Source organism: Perognathus longimembris, chromosome 1 (genome assembly GCF_023159225.1).
Source record: "Perognathus longimembris pacificus isolate PPM17 chromosome 1, ASM2315922v1, whole genome shotgun sequence".
In the NCBI taxonomy this organism is placed as follows: Eukaryota; Metazoa; Chordata; class Mammalia; order Rodentia; family Heteromyidae; genus Perognathus; species Perognathus longimembris.
Window position 1 is genome coordinate 71,586,272 of NC_063161.1, and position 27,942 is coordinate 71,614,213.

The 27,942-nt window shown below is 52.2% G+C and overlaps 1 protein-coding gene across 12 annotated transcripts in view; it reads left to right on the plus strand.

Annotated features, from left to right (window-relative positions):
* The first annotated feature begins 6,065 nt into the window (after positions 1 to 6,065).
* Positions 6,066 to 27,942, plus strand: part of Cux1 (cut like homeobox 1) — a 248,132-nt gene continuing 226,255 nt past the window's right edge. For 5 of the 12 annotated variants that reach the window (XM_048368665.1, XM_048368693.1, XM_048368722.1 and 2 more), the window contains exon 1: positions 6,067 to 6,239. In XM_048368665.1, the coding sequence (XP_048224622.1) occupies positions 6,177 to 6,239 (63 nt within the window). In that variant the 5' untranslated portion in view covers positions 6,067 to 6,176. Of the gene's footprint in view, positions 6,240 to 27,942 lie in introns of all 12 variants that reach the window. The other 7 variants (XM_048368683.1, XM_048368728.1, XM_048368734.1 and 4 more) reach the window with 4 other exon arrangements.

The following is a 27,942-nucleotide window of genomic DNA, read 5'->3' on the forward strand; positions in this document are numbered from 1 at the left end:
TAACAAAAGGTCTTAGCATAGAAGTTGAACTTTACATTAAGCAAGATCCTAATCAGTTGGGTATAGAAGCTTATGCTTGCAATCCCAGCTACTCCAAAGCTGAGATCTTAGGGTTGCAGTTGGAAGCCATGTCAGGCAGGAATGTTCATGAGACACTTATTTCCAATAAGAAAAGCCAGAAGTGGAACTGTGGCCAACCTTGAGTGAGAGAGCCTGGGCCCTGAGTTCAAGTCTCAAAGCCAGCAAAACAAGCAACAACTAATCATGATATTTGTATAGTGCTTTCCGTATTTCAAGATACTGATTTTGCACACTACCAATTTCTAGTAATTCAGTAAAGATCTCAGTGGGAATCATATATATATGTATATATATACATATATATATATATGACACACACATATAGTGATAGTCCTGGGGGCTTGAACTCAGGACCTGAGTGTGGTCTCTGAGCCTCTTTTGCTTAAGGCTAGCTCTGTCACTGGAGGTGCAGCTGTACTTCTGGCTTTTTAGTGGTTAATTGAAGAGTAAAAGTCTCATGAACTTTCCTACTTGAGCTGGCTTTGAAGTGAGATCCTCAGATCTCAGCCTACTGAATAGGATGACAGGCATGAGCCACCAGCAACGGGCTGAGATGTGCTTTTCTAATAAACTCTACATACAGAAGACTTTATATTAGAATTAGGTGGGCTGGGGGTGTGGCTCAAGTGGTAGTGCCTGTCTAGTATGAGGCCTTGGGTTCAAACCTAGTAAGAAACTCTATGTCTTCTGTGCCTGGTATGTCCCAATGCCAGGACAAGTTGAACCTAGCTATGTAGCAATTTTTCTCTTCCTTCCTTCCTCCCTTCCTCCCTCCCTCCCTCTCTCCCTCCCTCTCCTTCCTTCCTTCCTTCCTTCCTTCCTTCCTTCCTTCCTTCCTTCTTTCTTTCTTTCTTTCTTTCTTTCTTTCTTTCTTTCTTTCTTTCTTTCTTTCTTTCTTTCTTTCTTTCTTTCTTTCTCTTTGCATTGCAGGGCAATGCTAAGCAAATGTGCTACCACTGAGCTATGCCCCAGCCCCCATGAAACTAGACCTAAATTCAAAGCATGAGCCACAGACCCCGCCTGTGTAAAACCCACACTGTAAGCTTTCTTGTCTAAGACGGGCAGGGAGCAGAGCAGCACGTAATCTTTAGAGGTGTGAAAAGCTCCCGAGGCCATGCCATTAATTGATCCTACCCAAAGGTGAGAGGCAGACTTCAATGGTGGGCCAGAAACTGCTGTCTTTGAAGATTTCCATAAAGGGTCTCAGAGGTGAAGACAAGCTCCCTTGCGAGATAGGTGGGCTGGCTTGGGAACAGCAGAGTCTAGTATTTAGAAATCATTATAGTTGGTTCTTACAAGTTTGGCAGGTTCTTGATACAATTATATAACTTAACACACACATTTGGCGTATAGAGATGAATTAGGCACTATGCATGTAATTACATGTGGCGAAATAGGTGCTTTTATTTGGTGGATATTTACATAGCATACTGAATAGTGTACTTAGAAATAATTAACATAAAGTATTATTTTAAAAAAACAAAACAATTAAAAGTCATTTAGTTTACTTGAGGTCCAAAAAAAAAAGAGAGAGAGAGAGAGAGAGAGAATCTGGACTAGACCTTTCATTTATATTCCAGGAGGTTTTGGCCAAACTATTGTGGAAAGTAGTCTCCACTCCAAAAGAGTAATTTTGATTTTCTGTTATTTATAATTTTTTCATGTTAGGAAAAGGCCTTTTCCAATCGAAAGGATCTCAAAACGTCTATCTTGGCTGAGAGCTTTCTAGATTTCAGCCATTTATAAATTCAGTCTCTTCTGATGAATACCTTGATGATTTTTTTTTAACTTTTCGTATTTATGGAATTCTCCGGGGACACTGAGATTGTGATTCATAGCTGGGTACTGATAGCTCATGCCTGTAATCCTAGCTACTCAGGAGGCTAGGTTATAAGGATCAAGGTTCAAAGCCAGCCCAGGCAAGAAAGTTCCTGAAACCCTTAATTGATCACCCCAAAAGCCAGAAATGGAGGTGTGGTGCAAATGAAAGAGTACCAGACTTGAGCAAAAAAGCTAAGGGACTATGCCCAGGCCCTGAGTTCAAATCCCAGGCCCAGCACACACATGCATGCACACCCACACCCACCCACAGACTGAAGTTCATTTTTATCCCAAGTAACTATATGTGATTATTTGTCAATAAATTATGATGTAGCTTTTTGCCTTCTACATTGCATCTGATTCCTGGAAGATTTCTTGTTGAAAACTATTTAAAACCAATTTTAATTTGGATGCAAACATATTAAAGAAAATGAATTAATGTTTTAAGATAAACAACTTGTTTTTCACCCTATGAAACACTGGCATGTTTTAATTTTTAAAAAATATAGTTTGGCAGTGGAAGTAGTAACACAGATCAAGATGCATTGTACTTACAATCTGATTTGTGGAATTGAAACCCCTTTGTACAACTACTTAAAAAAGTAAATTAGGGGGAGGGGGAGGGGGGAATGAGGGAGGAGGTAACAAACAGTACAAGAAATGTATCCAATGCCTAACTGTAACCTCTCTGTACATCAGTTTGACAATAAAAATTTTTTTACAAAAGAAAATAACAACTAAAAAAAAGTAAATTAGATAAAATAAAAAATACTTTGGTAAAATCTCTAAATGATTTCTTAACTTCCTTTTTCTTGGTACAATGTTTGTAGGTAATTTTTTTATGGATCCATAATGAATAAGATATAAAGATTTTTTTCTTGATCAGGGATTAAGAATATGACTTAAAAAAAAAACACCAAAAAGCTGGCCTACAAGCCAGGTGTCAATGGCTCAAGCCTGTCAGCTACTCTGGAGGCTGAGATCTGAGGATCAAAGTTCAAAGCCAGACCAGGCAGGAAAGTCTGTGAGACTCTTATCTCCAATTAACTGGGAAAAATCTGGAAGTGGCCCCATGGCTCAAGTGGTAGAGCACCAGCCTTGAGTACAAATAACTAAGGGACAACCCCCAGGCCATGAATTCAAGCCCCAGTTCCAGCACAAAACCACAAAACAACAACAACAAAAATGCTGGCCTACTGGCTAAGACAGTTTCCAGTTTGGAATAATCTGTGATGGGTTAATTCCTTCCAGGAGCAAAGTGAAGAATATTAGGACAAGGACTCAAATAAACTGAATTAAACTCTAGAAGGTATGTTACAATTTTCCATAAATAACAGCTAATTCCTAATTGAACCATGTCCCCCTCCCCACCACACATACACACACACACACACACACACACACACACACTCACACTGTTTTTTTTCAAGGCGAAATGAAATAGATCACAAGAGAAACTGAGGAATTCTGGGCACACACAGGAGTGATTCAGTTGCCTTATTTGGTGCAGGGTTGTAAAAGGCTGCTGGAACAAACATCGTTTTGGTTAATGTTTCCATCTGATAACTGGGGGCTCAATGTTGAAAGCCTGAGCTGTCGGGTGAGTCACGCCTCTGGGAACCCAGGCTCTCTCTTCCCCTAAAGGGAGAGTCTGGACATTAAAAAGGTGACGGAACACCTCTGGATTGTTTGTCTTGCGCTTCATTCTAAGTGCTATCAATTACATGTCAAGGTGCTTTTTGGTCCCGGGCCAGTGATTCCGGGCCAGTTATTTTGACAGCCCTCCCCTTTCTCCCTTTCTCACACTGCACTCCTCTCGGGCCGGCCAGAGCCATTACGGTTATTATCTTTGTGGGTGTCGATGGATATCTATCTATGCAGTAAAGAACCTTCTCATTTTCCAAATATCTTAGGTGGCTCACGACGCCAGTGGGTCTTCCTTAGCCTCGGCCATCCGTGAAAAGTTAATCTGAAAAAAAAAAAAAAGGAAATGGTTTATAGAAACACACACATATATGTATATGTATATATGTGTGTGTATGTATACATATATTTCCTACCTTGACTTAAAAAAACCCAACTCTAAAAAGTTGTGTGCGTGTGTGTGTTTGTGTGTGTGTGCAGATCATGTCATTCAACCAAGGCTTTTTTGATCAGTGGTGGGCCTGGAATGGCTTTTCCTTTGAAAATGGTAATGTTTTGTGTTGCTGGCATAGTTATTCCCCCCACCCTCTCCCCAAAGAGATCAGTAAGGCCTGTAGAACCCAAGACTCAGGTAGAAGAAATAGAAATTTTATTTACACAGAGCTTACTTTCTGGACCCTCCAGTGTCATGTTTTGTCCCCTCCCCCCCAGTTAGGTTAGCATGTACATAACAAAAATATAACCCAGAATGTAACGATGTAATGTAATGTATCGAAACATCAACTGGATATCAAAAATACCGCGGTGGGTTCAGAGCCCTGAATTCTAACCAGATGTATTTCTGGAGTGCTGCACCGGTCAGATATATTTCAGGTTTTTTTTTTTAAATTTTATTTTTGGTTCAAACCCAGGGGGATCGACAGGATAATTAGATTGAGAACATCTGTACTAAATCCAAACCATTTCCCTGATCTTTCCCCATGGGAGGAATTAAAAAAAAATTTTTTTTTGTTTTAAAGCCCCTGTACATTTTCTTTGGGGTTAATTCCTAGGTCTGGCTCCTGCCTGCCACCGCGCACAGGGGGGAGGGCGGCCTGCCTGGCCCCCGGTGCGGCCGCCCGGGCGCCCTCCACCAGGGCAGGAGGGTGGCCAACCTGGCAGCCTCTCTGCATGCCAGGACCCTGGGCCTGGGGCGGGGCCGGCGTGGGGCCCCGCGGGTGGGCAGCGCGCTGGGACTCGAGGACCCCAGGCCCCAGGGTGCCGCTGCCCTCTACCGGGCATCGGAGCTGCAGCGCGCACCGGGGTGGGGGTGGGGGCGCCCCTCACCAGGCTGCGTCGGGCCGGGATCCCCTTGCGCACGCCGATGCCCCAGCGGGCGCCGAAGCCGCACCGGCCCCGGGGTCACCGGCTGCTCCGGGGGCGCGGCGAGCCCCCGCCTCCCACCTGGACCCCATTCGGAGGCGAGCACAGACCGCGGGCGCTCTCCAGATCTGGGGGTGCGCGAGGGGCGCGCTCGCCCCACGGCGGCGCCCTGGCCCCGGGGGGCCGCTGACTCGTCATTATTTTTTCTCTACCGCTCTCCTGTTGTATTCCGTGCTCCACGCAGACTTGGTTTACCGCGGCGTCTCCGACGCGAGGGGATCGTGGGGATTCGTCTTTAACTAATTAGACGTTAAATGAGGCGCGCGGGCGCGGCGGGCTGGTGAACGACGACGGTCGGAGCCGCGCGCGGCCCGGGACACACGGAGATCATTGACTTATTTTGGGGGTTGAACTTGAGCATTCCTGTGAACTCGGGACGGCGCCCCGCTCTGAGCGCGCCCCCCGCGCCCCCACACTTGGCCCGGGTTTGGGTCCGTCCGGAGCTCGGGAAGTTTATCGCGGAAGTCACACGGGGGGGGGGGAGTGACACGGACGTGGGGCACGACTGTCTCGGGCGGTCCAGGCCGGGACGGCGCGCGCGCGGGGCCCCGCGCCCAGCCCCGCCGTTACCCCGGGTCCCCGGGGCGGGGCGGGAGGGGAGGGGGCCGCGTCGTCGTCCGCGTCCTCGCGCGCCCCGCACGCGCGCGGCTGCCGTGGGGTCGGGGTCGGAGCAGGTGGTCGCGGCTCCTCCGCGCGCCCCGCTCCCAGGACGCGCGGCCCACGGTTCACGGGCGCCAGCCATTGCGACCCTCCGCCCTCCACCCCACCCGTCCGCGCCCCAGGTGAGCGGCCCCGAGCCCGCGGCCTCCGCCGGCCCCGCAGCGCCCCCTCGGGGCCGGGCCCAAGCCGGCCGCGCCAAGGCGAGCTGGCGGGCGAGCAGGCGGGCGGGCGGGGGTCGCGCGTCCGGGGGCCCGCGTCCGGGGGGAGGCGCGCGGGGCGGGGGCCGCGCGGGGCCGGCGGGAGGCGGCCGCGCCCCCGGCTGCGACCCCGGCGGCCGTGGCGAGGTGGGCGGGCGGGCGGCCGGGGCTCGCGGCGGCGGCGGCGGCGGCGGCGCCGGGAGGCGGAGGAGGCGGAGTCCGCGTCCGCCGTGGCTGCGGCGGCCGCCGGCTCCAGGCCGGGTTTTGGCGCCGCCCGCCGCCGCCGCCTGGCGGCTCTGAACTCCAGCCCCCTCGCTATCAGCCGCTCACTCCGTCTCAATATGTCTCAAGATGGCGGCCAATGTGGGATCGATGTTTCAATATTGGAAGCGCTTTGATTTACAGCAGCTGCAGGTCAGGCTTCTCCGCGCCCGCCTCGCGCCCGGGGCCGGGGGCTGCGGGCGGCCGCGGCCTCTCCCGCGGACCCCGGGACCGCCGGGCCGCCGGGGGGCCGCGGCGGCGGGGAGGTGGGGGTGCCGGGCGCCGCGGGGCCGGGTCGGGGACGAGTCCCTCGCGCTCCCCGCTCCCCCCATTGATAACCCGCTTGATCGGAAATTGATCCTCTTTGTTCAATTCATCGATCAGCCCAAGATGGCGCCGGGGCCGCCGCCGCCGCCGCTGCCCCCCGGTGTCCGCCGCCACCCCGGGCGCCCCCCCAGGCCCTGCGCCGCCGCCGCCGGCGCTGCCGCCCGCGGGACCGGGGCGGGGGGGGGGTGCGGCGGCCCCGGGGCGCGCGCGGCGGGAGGGGGGCGCGGGGCGGCGGCGGGCGCGGGGCCGGGGGCTGCGGCTCCGGCGGCGGCTCCTCCCGCGCGCCCGCGCCCCCCGGCCCGCCGTATTCCCCGGGAAAGTTTGTGGGGAGTTGCGGCGGGGGTGAAGCGCCGTGCTCCGCGGGAGGAGCCGGCGGCGCGGTGGAGCCGGGGCTGGTGGCGCTGTGGTGCCGCCGGCGGGCGGGAGGGTCAGCGCGGCCACCGGCGGGCGGCCACCGGCGGCGGCGCGGCCCGGCTCCGGCCAGGCGGCCGGGCGACCGGCGGGGGGCCGCGCTCTGCGTCCCCGCGGCGGGGCCCGGGCCTCTGGCTCCCGGCTGGCGGCGGGGGCGTCCGGCCCGGCGCCCGGCTGGACCCCGCGCGGACCCCGGCGAGTGGCCGCCCGGGGTCGCCGCGGAGGGGAGGGGGGCGGTCGTCCCCGCGGCCCCCGCAGCCGCCCCGCTCTTTTGTGTGCGGCGCCCCGGCGCGGGTCGGGTCCTCCGTGCCCCAGGGACCCCGCGGGGGGCGCTTTGGGGAAACTTGGCGGTTGGTAGCGGGGACGCTGGGCGCGCGGGACCGGAGGAGCGCGGCGGCCGGACCGCCCGGGCCCGGGCTCGGGCTCGGGCGCGGGTGCGGGTGCGGGTGCGAGAGCGAGAGGCGGGGGCTCCAACTTTCCCCGCGCCGCTCTCCCTGCCGAACGGCCGGAAGGCGCTTCCTGTGGGCGGCGGATCCCGGCGAGCGTCGCCGAGCGCCCCGGGACCCCCACTGTCCCGCCGCGGGGGTCCGCGTCCTGTGCGGGGCCCCGCGTCCTGTGCGGGGCCGCCGCTGCCATGGAGCGCGCGGCCGGTCTGCTCCGTGACGCTCTGTCGGGCCGGGGAGTCCCGGCAGCGGGTGACGAGCCGGGCCGGGGTCCCCGTGCGGTGCCCGAACCCCCGGCGCGCCCTCGGGCTGCGTTCCCGCCGGCTGCCCTGGTCCCGGAGGAGCTGCGCGCCCTTGGGGTCCGCCCGGCGCCTGCCGGCTCGGCGATCGCGGCGCCCGGGCCGCCCCGGGACCCGGCCGGGTGGATGCAGTGCGCGGCCGGAGCCCAGCTCAAGGTGAGCGGTGTGGGGACCGGCGTGGGGCCCCGTGGCCCGCGGGCACAGCTTGAGGGGCTTGGGGGGACGGGCGCGGGGGGGGGGGGCGGGGGAGGGCAGTCGAGGTCCCGGAGAACGAGCCTGGCTCAACTTCACCAACCCAGTGGACGGTGACAGTGACCCTCAGGCGACTTAGGGGCAGGCGACTCCATCCCCACCGGGCCCATGCACACGCTCACGCGCGCACACGCAGGCACACACACGTGTGCAGGCTGACAACTTCTGTTGTGGGCCCCTGCTCCTTGCCTTTGCCCACCTGAAGAACTAAGAAGGAGACTGCAAAATAGGTTCTTTCCGATAAGATTAAAACTTAAAAGGAGTTCGAGTATTTATTGACTAAAATAGATTACTCCAAAGCGTCTATTGCGTAAATTAGATTCCTGAATGTAATGTACACAGCCGAATGCCTTTTTTTTTTTGATAAATTGGTCTACCCTGTTTTAGTAAAAATAGCTCCCTTTTGCCATAATTTAATTCCTGTGCTTACTGTAAAACCCGTTGTGGAGTTTTAAGAGACAAACCTTCACCTCCCCACCCCCCCCTTCCTAACTAAATATCAGTGAAGTTTCTTTTTTTAAGTCTCCTGGCAGACCTGCCAGAAAATAGATTTGGTTTCTAGAGCATTGTTGCGTCTTAGAAACGTGGTATAAATAGCTCCCCTCCCCTCATTGATTGGGGGATCTGGGGGACATTTAACCTTGTGATTGGTGGATGCCAAGGAAAGCTTCCCTTGCTGTTTATATGAGTGAACTTGGTATTGATCTTAAAAACAAAAACCAAAGCCCGTGCTCTCTGTTCAGTCTTCTTTTTACAGAAGGCATCTTTTGTGGTAGATTATGACTGACCCACTGCAGCTGGTGAATTTGAGTGTTTAAAAAACATCAAACATAGAATGGGAAAGTTCAAGTTCAAGGCCAAGACCAGTTTTTTTTTTTCCCTCTCCCTCTGGAGCCTGGGGAGGCCCTTTGAGTTGTATCTAGTTGAGTGACCTGTCTGTTCCCAGGGGCTGGCTGGTCAGCCGGGAGGCAGTCAGACTACAGTTGGAACAAGAATTCAGTAGGTTCAGACTGGGCTTGTTTTTCCAGACCCCCCCCTTTCCCTCAGGTCCGGTTGCCTGCCAGCGCAGTGTAGGCCTGCCTTTGTCACCTGAGGCTGAGCCCAGCTTTGCTGGGCACAGGGCTCGGAGGGATCAGGCCAGTCTTTGCTCTGCAGCTTCCCAAGGAGCTTCTGCATCTGGAGTGAATGTGCCCAGGATGGGGAGGGGGCTATGGAGACTGAGCTCTATTTCCCTCTATCCTGTTTCCTTTTTAGTCCCTGAGGCTTGCAGTATAGAAGTTTCTGTGCTTTGGCATTGCTAAGACTAGTTCAACAAGTTTTTACCTTATCCCAGACTTGTAAAAACCAGACTTTTTTTTTTTAAATAAAAAAGCCTCACCATTGTATAAATTTATCGTTTAAATACATGTTTGAAAAGAGACACTTTCTGGAAGAAACTCATGCAGCTCTGCTTTGTGTTGGGGATCTCTGAACATTTGGGGCTGGCCCTTCCCTCCCCTTTCTGCACTTTCCTGTCCTGGTGACCCTCCTTCCCCTTTAAATCTTCTTGCAAAAGACAATGTTGTCCTCTTAGAGCAGAAAATAATTTCAGTTTTGTCAGAAGGCAGGTCTTTCTTCTGCTTGCTTGTTTTCTTTTTTCCTTTTTCTCCTGATATGGAAATGTGTTTGTTACTATCTCAAGACTGTTCTTGTATTAAGTCTATTATCTTAATTAAAATATTGCATCTAGTTGAATAACCAAATTGCTGATGTTCCTGTTTTTCTTTTCTGGGTTTTTCTAATATGGGTGTCTTAGAGGTTGGGAATGGACAAAGTCATTATCAGTTGATTAAATTTTCTTCCTGGGCCAAACTTTTTTTTTTTTTTTTAATTTCTAAGATGCAAGTCAGAGCAGGGACAAAGTTAGTGCTGCTACTCCTGCTGCAGCTGGGGACACCCGAGACCCTTTCGCCTGCATCTCCAATTTCAGCCCTGTCTTTCATGTTGCTAGTTGGGAAGGATACAGTGCAGCAGTCACCTCTTCCAACCGACCGGGCTCACCTGCTGCCTGCTGCCTGCTGCCTGCTGCTTCCCCGGGGCCCAGGGCCCTTAAAACAGCTGCCTGAAAGTCTCTGTTGCTGTTCATTGAAGAGAAAGCTGCCCGGGTGTGTGTATGTGTGTACGCTGGGCAGACACAGACATGAGTGCCTGCGTCTTCTCTCCCACCCCCCGCCCCCATGATGATTGGAACTGTTCCCCAGGCTGTACATTAAAAAGAAAAAGAAAAAAGGCTTTAGGTAGGGAAAAAAAAATCTGTATTTATTTCGGCTCCATAGTGAAACGAAGGAGGAGAAATTGTTAGGGGAAGGCTTATAAACTTTTTAGGAGAAATCCAATGCAGGAAAAATCCTGCCGAGCAAGGCTTGTTTTCCTCCCTTGTCCTCTTAGATTTTGGAATCACATAAATTCCACCTATTTTAGAACTCGGGTATTTGCTGGCCTGAAAGATGTGCCGTTTGTAAAGTTGCTGCAAAAGTGATTCTGATGTTTCTGTCAGGATTATTTAAGCCTGATTTCGAATGATTTAATATGTAACTTTGCTTTCCCCACCAAAACGTCTGACTTTTATTAGCAATTGTTAAAGGCAGAAATGTTGTCTCTGTTGGCTTTTATTTTGTCTGAAGCTGTGTTATCGCTGGAGAAAGATAGTTTGGGTTTCAACTGAAATTTCTCTGCCTCTGTTTAAAACCAGACCTTTAATCTCATTTTAACATATTTAAAATGGTCAAAAACCCCGGAAGAATTGCTGTGTATAAGTAGCAAGTGAAAGTACTTTAAACACTCAAGCAATTCTGGTATCTAATTGAAAACAGGTGGAATTCTTGGAATCTTGTAGCTGAGCCTGACTGGCCAAGCCCAGGGACACTTGCAACTTGTGGCTACCCCTTTTGGTCGATGTCCAGGCCTCTCGCTGCTCCGCACTTGTTTACCTGGCCTTCCCTGACCCACTGGGCACTTTGAGAAATGGATGCCGGTGAATGCCCAGCCGTAATGGCGAGAATTGTGTGTGTGTGCAGAGAATGGATGAAGAGGAGCTCTGCTGGCATAATTAGGCTGGCAATGTATTATTGGCATTATCATATGGCTTTTATAGCAAAGAAGTTGTGACTTGGTTTGTGACTTCTGATTTAATAAGCATTTATTGGCCCGAGTGCGTAGGGATATCTTATTATACCCTGGTGAGGGCTTAGGGCTCTGGAAAGCAGTTAACTTCCCCTAAAAGTTGTCCATTTCAGAAGCCCTCTTCCCAACCAAAACATGCTCGCTTGGTTCTAGGGCCAGGGTTCAGTGAAAGAGTAATGACAGGCCCCTAGAATTGTCTCGGGCATATTTTCCTGTTCTGCTTTTCACTGTTGAAGAGCAGTGGCAGCCCTGCCTTGCTGTGTGTGGCAGAGCAAGTTCTGGTTGGTGTGCGAGGTGGTGATGGCGGTGGTGGTTTCCAGGAGAGCTGTGGTTGGCCATTCTGTCTCCGCCTGCTTCCCACGGGAGGGGCTGACCCCCAGGAAATGAGCCGGAATGGAGGGGCACCTGAGCTGCCAGCCCCATCAGTTCCACACTGGAAGGGGCCCGGAAGCACCTAGGCTAGCACCTCACCCTCGGCTGCCCCGTAGTCACCTCACTCGCAGGACACAGCTAAAGGGTGTGATGAGGAGAATTAACTTTTTTGAATGATATCTGATGGAATTTGTTACTATCCCCATCAAGAACCCTTCCTTTAAAAAGTAAACAGCTCTCTGATAAAAATACTTCTCTCGCTCTTGCTGTAATGAAATTCCAGTAGCATGATGTTAGCACCCAGAAGAGAGGTGGCCAATGGCTTTGTTGGGGTGAAGGTTTTTCCTAGTATAGGAAGCCCTCCACCCAGGGTTTTCTTTCTTTCTTTTAATGGAAAACTTGGCCAGTTCTGTGGCTACAGGGTTGTGGGACCCCCAGGAAGAATTGGTGGGGTTCCTCATAGCTTCCAGGCCTGCTTCCCCAGGCCTGTGCTCACTGCAGAGCAGGAGCCCACAGCCAGGTAGGAGGCGGTCCTCACTGGGTGAAACCCAGTGCCGGCTTCCTTCCCTGAAGGTGTGTGCTGAGCCATGGGGAAACGCAGCCAGAGGGCCGCACCTCTGCACCCTGCGGCCCATCCTGCCTCCCACAGGCCTGGTGCCCTCACTGCTGAATTTGTGCAGTTGGTACAGGCAGCCGTGGCAAGCTTGGACTCTGAACTGCGCCTCCTGCTCCTTTCCTTGAGGGTGCAGGCGGGGTGCTGCCCCCTCCTACCAGAAGGCTTTCGGCCTGGCCCTACTTGTTCTCTAAGAAAATGCAGTTAACATTTTTTTTTTCCTTTAAAACTCATCGGTGGTTGTGGGGTGTTTTGAGTTTGAATAAGGGGGGAAAAAAACCGAGTGGACAAATTGGTTCTTTCTTAAGCAAAGATTGCGAAATTGGGAGAAGTAGGCTGCTGTTCTTTCTGTCATTAAAGATTTATTTGGGTGTTGACTGTTTTTTGTTTTTTCTTTGGTAGATGTCAAAGCTCAGATCCTGTCCACTGCAGCATATGAAAAAAATCAAATCAAGTGCAGCTCAAAAGTTGCTTCCCTTTGCTTCTCTCCACGCAAGATAGCAAGCTAGTCTTTATTATTATTTTTTTTATTTTTTTTTGGCCAGTCCTGGGCCTTGGACTCAGGGCCTGAGCACTGTCCCTGGCTTCTTCCCGCTCAAGGCTAGCACTCTGCCACTTGAGCCACAGCGCCGCTTCTGGCCGTTTTCTGTATATGTGGTGCTGGGGAATCGAACCTAGGGCCTCATGTATCCGAGGCAGGCACTCTTGCCAGTAGGCTATATCCCCAGCCCCGCTAGTCTTTATTTTTAACCTTTGATATTGTCTTTCTTCCTTAAGAAAAAAAGTAGCCTTTATTTTTATTCTCTAGCATAGTTTTATCATCTTAAGGCCAAAAAGTATAAGAACTTGTTTTTTGGTTACCTTTATTCAGTTGTTGGTTTGACCTGTGAATTTCTTTGTTTTTTCTTTCAGCACTGTCTTTAGAAAATAGTATTTAGAGTTGGTTCACACCTGTCATCCTAGCTACTCAGGAGACTGAGATCTGAGGATCTCACTTCAAAGCCAGCGTGGGCAGGAAGCGTCTGTGAGATTCTTAACTCCCAGGTTACCACCAAAAAAGCCAAAAGTGGAGCTGTGGCTCAAGTGGTATGCGAGTTTTGAGCACAGCAGCTCAGGGATGGCATCCAGGCCCTGAGTTCAAGCCCTAGGACTGGCACTGCGGAAAAAAATAATTAGGTCAGAATGATCTGATAAAAGTTACTAAGCTCTGGCTGTGAGAGCCCAAGGGCGTTGGGAGGAAGGGCGGGGAGCCGCCACAGCCCCAGTTCCTGCTGTCACCTCCACCTGCTATCCCTGCCCCGCCAAGCCTGTCCTCTTCCCTAAGCTGCCGTCATTCCAGCTTGTTGTTGTTTGTTTGTTTGGTTTTTTTAGAATAAGTATTTATGGAATACCATGTTTTTTGGGGATTCTTGGAAGAAAGATACAGTGTAAATGAAAGTTAAAGCCTTCACTGGAGGGAATTTAACATTCAGCTCCTCTCTCTCTCTTTCTCTCTCTCTCTCTCCCCCCTCCCTCCCTCTCTCTCCCTTCCCCCTCTCTCTCTCTGAGTCTTGGAAGAAACTTGGGGTTCCCCCTTGGAAATAGGAAGGCTCTGCTGCTCCTATCTCTGCTTTTGAATCATTCTGAAAGGTGTGGCAGAGAATGGTGAAATGCCTTCTTTATTTTCTGTTTCTCACCATGGTGATTGACCCAGACCTGAGGCCGGGGCAGCTGTGTGCTGTCCTCAGCAGCAGCGTGGACGTCTGCGTGGAAGGGGCCAGGCTCTGTGTCCCTCGCCAGTTGTGGGATGGCGATGTGGGAGCAGCATAGCGCCCGAGCATGACGACTGCTTCATCCTGCATGCTGACTCCTGCAGCACAGAGCTTGCGAGCAGGACCCCCATGTTGCCCACAGAACAACCACACTCTGTGCCTGCTTTCATGTCCTCAGTGTCGTGTGGGCTTGCCACGGATGACACAGCTTCATGCTGGAGTCTCCTGCATGGCAGGTGTGTGTGGTGCCCAGGGCAGGGCTGGAAGCCAGGGCGCCTCTTGCAGGTGGCCTGGAGGACGGAGGGCCTGTGGCATGGCTGGGTGCTGTGGTGAGCTGTGCCACGCAGATGTGGTGCCTGGCCCTCAGGCCTGGCACCCCACCTCAGCTTGTCAGCCTTGACGTGGGGCTGGGAAAGGAAGGTGCTGCTAGCTGTGGTTGAAGGTCATTGTCAGGGCGCTGCAAGTGGCCTGTGATGGCTTTCCATGGCTCTGAGCTGCTATGTAATTACACTACCATCTTAAAGGGAGATTTTTTTTTTTTTACATGTACGTGTATGACCCAAGCTGTTGCTAGTGCACATGATGGCTGCCTGGGCTCCTTGTGTTTCAGTTGTCATCATCCATTGCACATCCTCCCATGCACCAGTTTCCCCACGTGACACCTGCAGTGGTTTGCTCTGGCATGAGTGGAGCTTGTCTGTGTTCCTCAGGCTGGAGACAGATGCTAGTAGGTCTCAGCAAGAACAACCCAACCCCAGAATTGAGCTCATTTTGGGGTGGTCTCTCGGTGCCCTGTTTCACCCATTCCTTTCTTCCTTCATTCCGTGCTTCCTGCCTGGAGGAGGCCAGGAGGGGGCTGCAGGAAGGATGTGGACACAGGGCCCTGGGGTGTGGAGCTGAACTCTGCAGAAGCATTGTAAAGTGTCTGGGGGTCTCCTGGGCCCCCACACTCTGGGTTCTCTGTCAGCTTCTGCTAACAGCATACAGCAACACAGTGCCCAAAAGCACCCACAGAACCATAGCACTGCAGTGCCCACAGCACCCACAGAACCACAGCACCCACAGAAGTATAGTACCCCCAGAACCACAGCACCATAGCACCCACAGCACCACAGCACTGCAGTGTCCACAGCACCCACAGAACCATAGCACCCACAGAACCACAGCACCCACAGAAGTATAGTACCCCCAGAACCACAGCACCATAGCACCCACAGCACCACAGCACTGCAGTGCCCACAGCACCCACAGAACCGTAGCACCCACAGCACCACAGCACTGCAGTGCCCACAGCACCCACAGAACCATAGCACCCACAGCACCCACAGCACCACAGCACCCATAGAAGCACAGCACCACAGCACCCACAGCACCACAGCACCATAGTGCCCACAGCACCCACAGAAGCACAGCACCACAGCACCCATAGAACCATAGTACCCACAGGACCACAGAACCACAGTACCCACAGCACCCACAGCACCACAGCACCCACAGAACCACAGCACCCACAGAACCACAGCACCACAGAACCATAGTGCCCACAGCAACCACAGTACCACAGAACCATAGTGCCCACAGCACCCACAGAAGCACAGCACCACAGTGCCCACAGTGCCCACAGCACCCGCAGTGACCACAGCACCCACAGAACTACAACACCACAGCACCCACAGAAGCACAGCACTCACAGCGCCACAGAACCACAGCACCCACAGCACCACCGCACCCACAGCACCACAGCACCCACAGAACCTGCAGCGCCCGCAATGCCCACAGCACTCACAGCACCCACAGAACCACAGCACACAGCGCCACAGCACCCACAGAACCACAGCACCCACAGAACCTGCAGCACCCACAGTGCTCACAGCCCCACAGCACCCACAGAACCACAGCACCCACAGCACCACAGCATCACAGCACCCACAGAATCACAGCACCACAGTGCCACAGCACCACAGCACCCACAGAACCACAGCACCCACAGCACCACAGCACCACAGCGGCAGGTGTTTGCCCTCAGTTTCCCTTGGCACGGGGCAGGACTTCTGTGTGATGTAGACTCAGGAATTGAAATTATTTAGTTTCTATTTTGATGGTGCTGAGTGTGGAACCTGGGCCGTGTTGCCAGGTAAGTGCTGCATGGAGCTCCATGCAGCCCTACATGGGTTGTCCATGTGTGCTAGGGAGGGCGATCACCGACACACGTGTCCCACTTTTATTCCCATGCACTAGATTCTCTCTGTAGGTGTTGCTTAAAATGTACATTGCATTCATGAAAATCCACATTAAGATAGAGCTGCACAGAGCCGCTCTTTGCCTGAGGTTAGTTTTCTGAATCCGCTTGCAGCCTGATGGGAGGAAGTTTCTAGTCTGGACTTGAGAATGCCCCTCATGGAGTGAAGGCCTGTGTCAGGCAGGAGTGCTAGGAGTTACTGTCCACCTTCTTGGAGGTCATGTCCCTCATGGCTGTTAGCCCCCCAACCCCCAGCCCTGCCGCGGGCCTGGTGCGCAATCGTGAATCTGCCTGTGTTTGCTGCCTCTTTTAGTCCAAGAAAGTACCTGGGGTATTTTTGGGGGTGACGTCATTGTCTGGATGCTGCACAGTTTTTGCATGGTTTGGGGAAGTGCAGGCCCTGGAGGAGCAGGGACCTGGAAGCCAGCCCCAGGGGGGGCTGCTGCTGGAGGGATGGGGGGATGCCCCACCATGCTGTGCACCTGTGGGGGTGTGAGGGGTGTGGCGCGGCTAGGAGTTCCTGCTGGGGTCCCTGGGAAGAGGCTGGTGCTGAGGTTGCAGAGATGAGACCTGGGATTTGTCTTCACCACTGCGCTTCCCCGAGTTTGAAGCCTGTGGAGGCTTCTGTTTGGGGTTTGATTGGTCCTTGAGAAATTTGCATTTGTTGGAGGTGGGTAAGTAAAGATCTAACACCTGCACACACATACACACAACTACACCACATGTATACACAAACACATGCACACACAGACATACCTATAAACATACATGCATGAAGACACACATGCTTATACACTCACATAAGCACAGGCATACAAACATACATATACACACATGTGTGTATACATCCACACATGCATCCACATACACCTACATGCATACTCACATGCACACAAGCACACACAAACATATACCTATACATGCATGCACACCCACACATACACATACATATACATACACACATGCACTCATACATACATGCACACATGCATATACACACATGCACACACAGTTTGTTAACTTGAAGGTCCACTGGAAGAAGGACCTTCATTGTAGCATTGTGTAGCTGGTGATATTGAGGGACATGGGCCAGACTTGGCTTATGCTCCTGGTTTATTTCGTGTGCCCACACAAAGCCCCAGGAGGAGCCTCAGCTCCTGCTCAGGAGAGACGGGATAGGAGGCCACAGGGGGCTCAGAGCACGACTGTTCGGGGTTCCTGAAGTAAGGGGGCTTCTGAGCAGTTGCCGTGGGGCCAGGGTGGAGGACACCCAGGGGTGCTCTATGGGGGCTCTGGCTTCTCTGGCCTGAGTCTTTAGCCTCACCCCAAGGAGAGAGAATCCCGCCTCCACATCCTGGGCCCAGGGCCACAGCCTCCAGCCAGCCTCCTTCCGTGTCTGGGGTGCAGTGATGGCTGGGCTGAAAGGAGCATTCACCACCTTGCCAGTGGCCTCCACGCCCTGTCTATGCATAAGCAAATCTGTTGGAAGAGTTGGAGAAACTGAGTCAGGTGGGAGAGAACCATCGTGGAGCTGCAGGCCTGGTGGGCAGGCTGCCTTGTCTCCTGACCCCCACTTTCCTGTGCAGTCCGGCTGCCACCAGAGCCTCAATCCCTGCTGACAGGCGGCACTGGACAGGCCCAGGCAGGCAGGCAGGCAGGCGGCGCCGCGTGACGCGGGAGGGACTTCAGGAGGGGCACGGGGTTCCGTCCTGACTGAACCCCACATGGTGACGGCCCTGCATCTCAAGACTCTCATAGGTAACCCTAGCATTCAGGCAACTCCAGATTCAGACAACTTCCCGTTTGCAGGCTTTGCTCTTGTGTGGTTTGCTATGTCAGGACCGTGTAAAGGTAGAGGGGAAACACACAAAAACCTTCACCGGTCTGGGAGATAATGGAATGGATTTGGTGATACTGCTGTTTTGTTTGGGGAGGCACATCCGTTGTTATCTGGTGTTGGGGTCCCTTATCTACTCACTGTTGAGCTGGCCTAGGTCCTGCTGTCACCCCTAGGGCACCAGTGGGCCAGAGAGATCAAGTGCCAGCCTGGGACTGGCTGGGAGGATTTGGAAAGAGGGACTCAGCCTCTCACTCCATTTTATCTCGAGTGCTGGTTGGGGCGCCCTGCCTCTCCTGGAGTCACACAGGAGACCAAAAACAAAGAGCCAGGAATGAGCAGGCTGCATGGTAGAAGAACCAGGGTCTGTGGACCAGCAGAATGCCCTTACCACCCCCCTCCCCCTGCCTCTGACACAGCTCTGAGAAGTACTGGCTCCTAAATGGAAGAGGAACAGAGACATTCAGGACCGAGTCCTGTCCAGTGGGGTCCTTTCAGAAGTCCCACAGGAGGTGGAGAGGGGCAGGGACATCTGGCCGGCGGTTATGCACAGTGGGTGCACCAGGGCTGGCCTTGGCATTCTGGGGGAGGTCTGGGAGGTCCAGCAGAAATGGGGCAGGTGAGAGACATTTTAACAGGCTGCCATTGGTGCCTGTGAAACAGGCTGGGAGCAGCACCACAGCTTGTCTTCTGTGTCCCCATCGGCCCCGACCCTCCAGCAGGCCATTGTCCTTGGTGTTGGGGTACTGGGTGCCCACATTTCGAGAGCTGGGCTCCTGCACCCTTAACCTGGCCAGATCCCCCTGGTTGGTTAAAAATAGGTGGCGGGGGTGGGGGGTAGGGGGGCGGCCCCAAGCCCCAGGACTGAGCGTGACTCATAGGTGCGCCAGGAGTCAGCCTGGCGTTCCCCATTCGTTTCCATTTGCGTTCTGTCAGTAATCCTTGGTAATTCCTGCGTTTCATGATGTCATTCTAATGGAATTAAACTTGAACACTTCAAAATTATGTAATTAATTGTATTCAGCTTCAATTACAGTGACTAATTATAGTGATACCTGGTGGCCAGTCAGGTGTGCAGGGGGGGGTGTGCATCTGCTGGCATGGGCCTCTGCTACCACGGGCTACCACAGCCACTCAGACACAGGGCCTCTGTGGCCACGTCACGGCCACTCAGGCACAGGGCTTCTGTAGCTATGGGCCACAAGGTTCCTCCTGCATGTGTGCTTTGTCCTGTGGCCGGCACTGGCTCCTGGGTGGAGGGTACCTTGCTTGGCTTTGGCTGGGGAAGCCAGTTTCTGCCTGTGGCTTCCAGGTCCAGCTCTACCCTCTCACGAGCCCCTAGGCTCCAGACGAAGTGCGGCGAGGAGGGGAAGCGGGGTGATGGAGGATGGCACTCCCTGGCTCTGGGCCTCTCAGCAAAGCAGAGGCCTGCCCCAGGCCTGCGTGGGACTTGAGTTTCTTGCATCAGGGAAAAAGAAAGCCTGTGAGCTGAGCCGAGGTGCTGCAGTCACAGCCCAGATGCAGGGAGGTTCCTGGCTCTGGCTCGGTGCCACTGGAGGAGTGTTCTGGGACGTCGGGTCCTGGAGGGGCCACGTGGGGGCTGGTCTTGGTTCTTCACTATTGGCAGCAGAGTCCCATTTACAAACCAGATGTCCCCCAATACTTCAGCTCACGCCAACGAAACATTCAGCAATTAGAATGGTTAATATTCAGTTAAGTATAATTAGAAGCTGGTGTAAATTGTGAATGAAATTGGCAGGTTCCATAAGTTACAGCCAAATCGCAAATCTGTTTCTAGCTGTGTGTGTCTGTCTATGAGGCTGTCAGTTTGAGTAGGTGTGTCATTTTCCCTCCTTCAGGGACAGAAACGGGGACTGGTGGCACAAGCCCATAATCTCAGCCACTTGGGAGGCATAGGTAGGAGGATTACAGTCTGAGGTCAGCCCAGAGGTTCCCTGAAAAATACTGGAACAGAGAAAGAACCCCCCCCGTCCCCCGCTGTGCGCACACCAGATTGTAAGGAATTTCCTATTACTATTTCTGCATAAGGGCAAGAAAACTCAACTCCCTCCCCCCTTGTGCCTTTCATGGTGTTCATGTGCGTGTATGTGTGTGCACATGCAAGTGTGCACACGGGTGTGCACACTCACATTGAGACCTTCACTTGCCTTCTGTGTCGAGTCCCATCTCCAGTCCTCTCTGCATTCTCACAGCGTGTGCCTTCACTCCTGGTCAGGTGTGTGTGTGTGCACAGGGCTAGCTGATAGCAGGCTTTCATTTTGGCCTGGTGTTACAAACCCTGTTCTTTTCTCATCACACTTTTTGTCCTCTTTGCTCCCTGTCACTTTCCCACCAAGGCCATGACAGGTCCTGCAGGGCATAAACCACGTGTGATCAGCTCTCACAGCCCTGGAGCGGGGATGTCCACAGTCCTGGTGCCTGCTCATGGCACCCTTGCCGTGAGTGCAAAGCAGAGAGGGCTGTGTGGTGCACCCATCCCACCACAGGCCCACCTGCCTGCCGCAAAGCATCTGCACACTGGAGTCGGCCCCTCGGTGGTTGGCGCCACGCAGAGCTGACGTGAACTTATATAAGTCCCTTGATAGCGGGCCAGGAGCAGGATGGCTGGGAGACGTCCCGGTGCCTCCCTCCCCTCCACATCCTGTGCACCCCCCCCCCCCCTTTCATGGTCTCAGGTTGTGTCCTTTTCCTTTCTAATCACCAGGGTGGCTGATAGCTGCTCACAACAGCCTCATCTTACACTTCTTAGCGTTTCCCATTGCTCTTTTGTAAATTGCCCAGCCTTGTATTTTACCATCTTTGTGATGGTTAATAGGGATGCCCCATCCCATGAGGCCGTGGTTTGTGGGGCCTCCCTGCCAGGATCCCCAGCCTTATTTGCTCATTAATTTGTCTGAAGTGCTCTTCAGCAAGTGGGAAGACTTTTTTCCCCCCATCTTTTCCCCCCTCATGCTCTGTGTTATCTCACTCATTTGAGAAGTCTTTTCTTAGTCACAGAGCATTCTGTTTCTGTGACCATGTAGATTTGTCTTTCACAGATGATCCTGTATGTTAGGTTGATTTCTCCCCCTGGGTGATTCCTGGTTTGGGAAGCTGCCCCTCTCATATATGTATGAGTCCATTTTCTGATACTGTATATGTATGAGTCCATTTTCTGATACTGTAATGAGATGCCCAAGGCAGGGTGTTTTGTTTAGCTCACAGTTGTGGTACTAGCTGCAGCAGGGCCCTCCTTGCTTGTGTGACCTCCTGGGATTGACTTAGGGATGGGCTGTGTTGTGAGGGGGAACCAGGGCCCGGAGCAGACAGGCTTGCTTCTCGAGAACCAGGGCCCTTGGAGAAGTGCTTCGTCCCTTCCCAGAGAAGACCCCCAGCAAGGCTACTGACTTCCCCCAAACTGTGATGCTCAAGGTCGCACCTTGCAACACTTGTACTCGGGCCACCATGGACTGTCAGGGGTCAGGTGCCCCCCTCCCCCCCCGCCCCCCTCCCCGTAGTACTGATTCTCTGGACCCTGTGTTTCCTTGCAGGCTGATTCCACAGGTTTCCATCATTGTGGTGTGTGCTTATACTTCTGGTGGGGAAGACTTGTCTCCTTTTCTTTCTTTCCCCTCCCTCCCTTCCTCCCTCTCTCCCTTCCTTCTTTCCTCCCTCCCTCCTTTCCTTCCTTCCTTCCATCCTTTTTTTTTTTTTTTTTTGGTGATCACATTTTTTTTTTATGTCGTTCTTTTTTTTTATTTTTTTTCTCAAATTTTTATTATCAAACTGACGTACAGAGAGGTTACAGTATCATACGTTGGGCATTGGATACATTTCTTGTACTGTTTGTTGCCTTGTCCCTCATGCCCCCCTCCCTCCCCCCTTTCCCTACCCCCCCCCAGGTGTTCAGTTCACTTACACCAAACAGTTTTGCAAGTATTGCTTTTGTAGTTATTTCTCTTTTTTTACCCTGTGTCTCTCGAATTTGGTATTCCCTTTGAATTTCCTACTTCCAATACCAGTAAACACGGTTTCCAATATACTCAGATAAGATTACAGAGATAGTGTAGGTACAAACATAGGAAGGTGATACAAAACATCATCAATAATAGAAACTACACATACACATAGGACGTTGAAAGTAGTTACAACTGTGATATATCACTTGTTTCCATAACATGGAGTTCATTTCACTTAGCATCATCTTATTTGTTTCTAAGTGTATAGCTAAGTGTATAGCTAAGTGTATAGCTAAGTGTTTCTAAGTGTATAGCTAAGACTTGTCTCCTTTTCTTTCTTTCCCCTCCCTCCCTTCCTCCCTCTCTCCCTTCCTTCTTTCCTCCCTCCCTCCTTTCCTTCCTTCCTTCCATCCTTTTGTTTTTTGTTTGTGAGCCTGTTTTAAGGCTTGATCTGGAGGCCTGGACACTGTCCCTAAGGTCTTTTACTCAACGCTAGTGCCTACAGCTCGAGCCACTGTGCCATTTCTGGCTTTTTGGTGGTTAATCAGAGATTAAGAATCTCGCAGACTTTCCTGCCTTGGGTTGGCTTCGAACCATGATCTTCAGCTCTCAGCCTCCTGAGTAGCATTTCAGGTGTGAGCTACCAGTTGGTTTTGTATATCTCATTTATTTGTAAGGAAACTTAGTCTTGGCCAAGCTTTCTCCTGTATTTCACTCTTATCCTTTTGAGTTCACTCTCATTTTGAATCTGAATTTTCTCAATTCTGTGATTCATGTATCCAGGGCCATGATGTTTCCTCTAAGTATGGCTTTCATTTTTATTCATTTTGTGGTTTTTATATTTATTTTCATTTTATATTCATTTATTCACTCTGTAATTTCCTTAGCATTTCCCCTTTGACCTAAAGATTATTTAATAGTATATGTTTTTCAGATTCTCGACATATTTTTTTCAGTGGCTGCTTTTATGGGCTCCATGTTATTTTTATTACTCCGGTTATAGAACACGGCCCACACAGCCATGAGTCTTGGGAATATCTGAAACTTTTGAGGGGCACAGAGCATGGTGTTGGGGTTTGGGTACCTTTTATTTTTTTCAGACAGAGCAAGTTTATTTAAAAAGTGAGGAAAACAGTAAAACTCTCCATAGAGAGGGGCCCAGAAAGGAGTCCAGGTGCCTCCACTGGAGAGTGGGTTATGTAGTAGGAGGCTCCTCCCATATCTCCCTGATCTGGTTTGCACTGACTGGTTGATGGCTTGTGCATGTGCCACCCTGGCTCTTTTCATTGGTTGAGCAGGAACCCAGGGCATTATGGGAAGAAGAGTTAGAGTGTGAACCCAGGGCATTCTGGGAAGAAGTATTTGAATGGGAACCCAGTGCATTATGGGAAGAAGTGTTTGAGTGGGAACCCAGGACATTCTGGGGAGAAGCATTTGAGTGGGAACCAGGGCATTATGGGAAGAAGTGCCACGATGGACCCCATGTTGTTATGTGCTATGTCTTACCTTTTTTAGCTCTCCCTTGTTTCCTCTGTGTTGATACTTTGACACAGGTCTTGCTGTTTTGCCCAGGCTAGCCTCAGACATGAGATTCCCATGTTAACCTCCTGAATGCAGGGATTACAGGTCTGTACCCCACACTGGTGTTGCATGCTGGGTTCTTCTGATGGTTCTGTATGTGCTCAGCAAGGATGTTTGGTGTGAGTAGAGACAGCGTTATACGTGCATGTACGTGTCCCTGCAGGTATGGTGTATGTTCCTGTGCCTGCGGTTTTGATGGCTGCTCCATTACAGGAGGCAGCATAATGTACATGTGGTCATAGCCTGGTGCCTGTGTGGACGCACTGTCATCCTTTCCCATGTTTTCATCTTAAATCCAGCTTGTTTTGCTGTCTGAATTAGCCTGCGTTGTTAGACACTGCTTTTTTTCTCTTCCGTTATCTCTGTCTCCCCGTGTCTTTTTGCTTTAGATGTGACTGCTACAGATGCACGAGGCAGATTCTGGTGTTCAAACCCAGCTTGAATTTCTCTTTGATGCGTAATTAAAAAAATTTTTTTTTGGTGTCAGTACTAGGAGTTGAAATCAGGGTTTTCTGTGCCTACTTGGCTTTCTTGCTCACAGCTAGTGCTGTACCACTGGAATCACACCTCCAGTCTAGTTTTTGGCTGGCTAATTGGAGATGGAGTCTTACAGATTTTTCTACCTGGGCTGGCTTCAAGCTTTCAGGTTTCAGCCGCCTGTGTAGCTAGGATTGCAGGTGTGAGCCACTTGCACCAGCTGATTTTCTTTTTTCTTTTTGAAGCACCAGGAATTGAACTCAGGGCTTCACATGTGCTAGGCAAGTACTCTGCCACGAAGCCACATTCCCAGCCTAAGATACCATCTTTCTCTGTAGCCTTGGCTGTCATTGTCCTTGTTGTAATCCTCCTGCCTTCATGGTAGAGAAGCTGGGAATTATGGGTGTGTACCCCTGAGCCTTGTTTGATTGGTGAACCTGGAGTGGTATAATACTTTTATGGCAATTGTCATTATGTTCGGACTTGTGCCTTTTTCTTTTTGTGTTTTCTATTTCTATTTTGTAATGATTTTTTTGAATTGAGTTTTCCTGTGCTGGAGTTTAAAACTATACAATTGTATAGTCTATTTTATCTTCTAAAATTCAGAATCTGGATCTCTGTCTCCCTGTCTCCCTGTCTCTCTGTCTCTCTGTGTCTGTCTGTCTCTCTGTGATAATGGGGACTGACCCCAGGCCCTTGTGCTTGGCAAGCAAGCTCACAATAACACTGATGATCTATCTGCTTTGCCAGAAGTTGCCAGAGCCCAGGACTGTAGCAGTTAGCCTGGACCGGGCCTGTCTGGGGTGTGTTCTCCAGGCTGGCTGCTGAGCACTGGCCGGGCTCCCTGCATGTCAGCGTCATGTGTGTTCTGGTGAGACGTGGCTCACCACCTGCTCCTATCCGTGCTGAGCAAGGTCAAAGCCAAGGCCAAGACCACACTTTGACTGCCCTGGGGCTGGGTAGGCCCACATGGCACCATGGGGTGCCTAGGAAGGGCGTGGCTTTCTAGGGAGCTGGGGGGGGGGGTATGGCAGGGGGCACAGCTCCAGGCTGCTGACAGCATGTGGTTTGGGCCCTGTTTCCTTTGTGTGTGGAGTGGAGGTGGTTGAACACTTACCTGGTCAGGGGTTCGGAGACTGGGGTGCCTGAGGTGACCCCAGTGACAAGGCTTGCCAAGGGTGGTGGTGTGGCGCAGCCTCGGTGGCAGGCCTGAGCCCGGCTGCCAGGCCGCTGGGTGCAGATTCCCGTGGCCCTGTTGACTGTTTTATTTGTGCCATTCTCCAAATGTCTGGCTCCCTGTGCAGGTCTCTCACCAAGGGCGTCCTCGGTGGGGCCTCGGGCAGCCCCAGCCCTTTGTCCAGGGGCAAACTTCCTACACAGAAGAGGAATCCTCTCAGGTCCATATGGTGAAAGAACATTCTAGATGAAGATCTTGTTTTTTGCTGTGGATTTGGCCTATGATGGTTGTGTTTCCCCTCCTGCTAAGCCTTGTAGGGCCACAACTGGCTCAGTTTACCCTTCGGTGCTGTGAGCTGCACATGTGGAATGTGTGCAAGCTGGCTAGAGCAGCATCTGATTGCTTCTCACCTGTCCGGCTGCTGAAGGATGGAGCTGAGAATAGATCCTCGTGTGTGTATGTGTGTGTGTGTATATGTGTGTGTGTGTGTGTGTGTGTGTGTGTGTGTGTGTGTGTGTGTGTATGTCTGGGCCCACATGGCTTGTGTCGGGCACAAAGTTTTGTCTTGTCTGGATCTTGAAGATGGCTTACTAGTAGCATTCCTTCCTTGCGTCAGGTTTGGGTCGGTCCTGCCCCCGGCCTAGTTGGCTTTGGGTCTGAAGCAGGGCAGAGCCACTTCTTCTGCCTCCCCTGTCCCTGGGGTCGCTTCAGGTGCAGGGTGGGAGTTCACACTGAGCTCGTGTCCATCTGGTCTGACTTGTTCCGCGCGGGGAGTTTGGAGGAAAGAGGGCTTCAGAAGCGAAGTGGGGAAATTCAAGGGCAAAAGTCCGTGATTTCAAAGGAAAACTGAGTTCCAGGTGGGACCTCCTGCCATGGCTGGGTGCCCGGCCTGCCTGGCCTCGGCCGTGGGCTGCAGCTTCCTCCAGCTGCCTTTGGAACCTAGGTCAGGGCAGCCCAGGCCCAGCCAGGAGCCAGCGGCCCATGGTGAGAGGGGCTTGGGGTCAAAGCCCTTATCCCAGAGAGGACAAACTGTCCTTCTGGGAGAATGCATTTCACTTCATAACCAGATGACCTAAAGGTAACCACTGTGCTGGCCTGCTTGTTCACGTTCAAGACATCTTGTTTTCAATGTTGTGAAACTGCGGCCCAGTCATGAAGAAAGCCAGCCCCACTCTCCACCCCCCTGCCCTCCCCACCCCTCTATCCCCACCTGCCCTCCCCACCTCTCTCCCCAGTCCAGTGCCAGGTATTCCCTTCCTCATGTGGGGAGGGTAGCAAGGGAGGCCTCAGGCTGGCTCCCCCTTGCTGCTGCTGCTCTTCCTCCTCCTCAGAACAGTCATCCTTTTCCTGGGGCTGTGAATTTTCAGCTAGTCGGTGTTTGAAAGCAACAGACATTATTTTTGTGTAGGTTATCTAAGGTGTCCCTGAATAGGCAATAGAGGGTTCTCTAAACACAGAAATGAACCTCAGAAAGTGGGCACTGCCCTCCTGCTTTGGGCTACTCTGCCCTCTGTTTTTCTCTGGCTCCGGGTTTCTGGTCTTAGTCTCATTTGGGGGGCTTCCCCGTAGCCCCTGGCCAAAGGGGTCTTGTGTGCAGAGCCCTGATTCCCCTTGGAAGGTGCTTTGGGCCTGGAGGGCTGGGTCTGTGTCTCCAGGGTCTGGGTGACTGGCTGATGGCCTTTCCTCTTCTCCCTTTCCTGGTCTCTCACACCGTGCAGGGGCCTTCTGTTCCTCTAGGTTTCTGGGACTAGGTGTGGGGACTGCTCAGGCCCTGACCCCTCCCTCTCTGTCTCCAGAGCCCCTCTTAGTGAAGTGTGGACGGGTCTTCTGGGTTTTCTCTCCTTTTCTTTTTCTTTTCATCCCTTTTCTTTTTCTTTATGTGTTTTCATTTTCAAATTTATTTATTTAGATACCAGTTCTGGGGCTTGAACCCAGAGCCTGGGCACTGTCCCTGAGCTGTTTGACTCAAGGCCGGCACACTCTCCCACTTGAGTAGTGATTAGTTGGAGATAAGAGCCTCACCGATGCTCCTGCCTGGGCTGTTGTCTTTGCATCTCTGCCTCCTGAGTAGCTGGGATTATAAGTGTGTGCCACCATACCTGGCTTTGATATATTTTCTGCAAACACGTTTTAGCCTCCCAATCTTCCTGTTACTGTTTTTTTCAGTGCTGGGGGTGGAACCCAGGGTCTTGTGCAGAGTTCTCATGTTCTTGGGCAGGAGCTCACCACTGAGCTGCACCCTTGTTCTCTCTTTTACCCATCCTGTGTGTAATGCCTCAGTTTACCTCTCCATTCCTACTCACTGGCCACGTTTATCACAAAAGCCTCTGTTTCTGCATTTTGTCAAGACTTTATAGGATCATTGCAAAACAGGTTATTTAAAGGGTTTTATGCTACACACTTTGGTTACAGAATGTTGGCATATAATGAATACCATGGGCCCTTCTCTAACCCAACAGCCAGGACTTTGTAGTCATTTGTGCCCACTGTATGTTGTCCCCTCCTGCTGCCCATGTCCCCACAGGCTGCAGCCCAGCTTTTGTGTTTATTAAATGGTGCAGCTGGAGGTGTGTGGGGGAAGCAGGGTTCCTCCTGTGCAGGTCTGCGCTGTGGAGATGGCTTCTTCCTGTGTGTAAATGTGGCTTTCCACTGGAGCCAGTCTTGAGCTTGCTGTGATAGGACAGTGGCCGGTGCACCATGGCCTGGACCACATTTGCTCGCCCTTTCTTTTCCCCTCTGGTTAACCAGTCCCTGGCTCTTGTTTGTTTGCTTGCAGCTGGGGGCTTCCTCAGGCCGGTGACATTGCTCTACAAGGACCTAGGCACAGCTTCTGTGGTCCACGCTGTAGGAGGTCTGCCTGGAGCTCTTTTAGGGGGAGGTGTTCCCCAAACACCACTTGTTGTGGCTCATGGGTGGGCTGGTATCTCCTGTGAGCAGCTTGGTTTTCTTGCTGGGT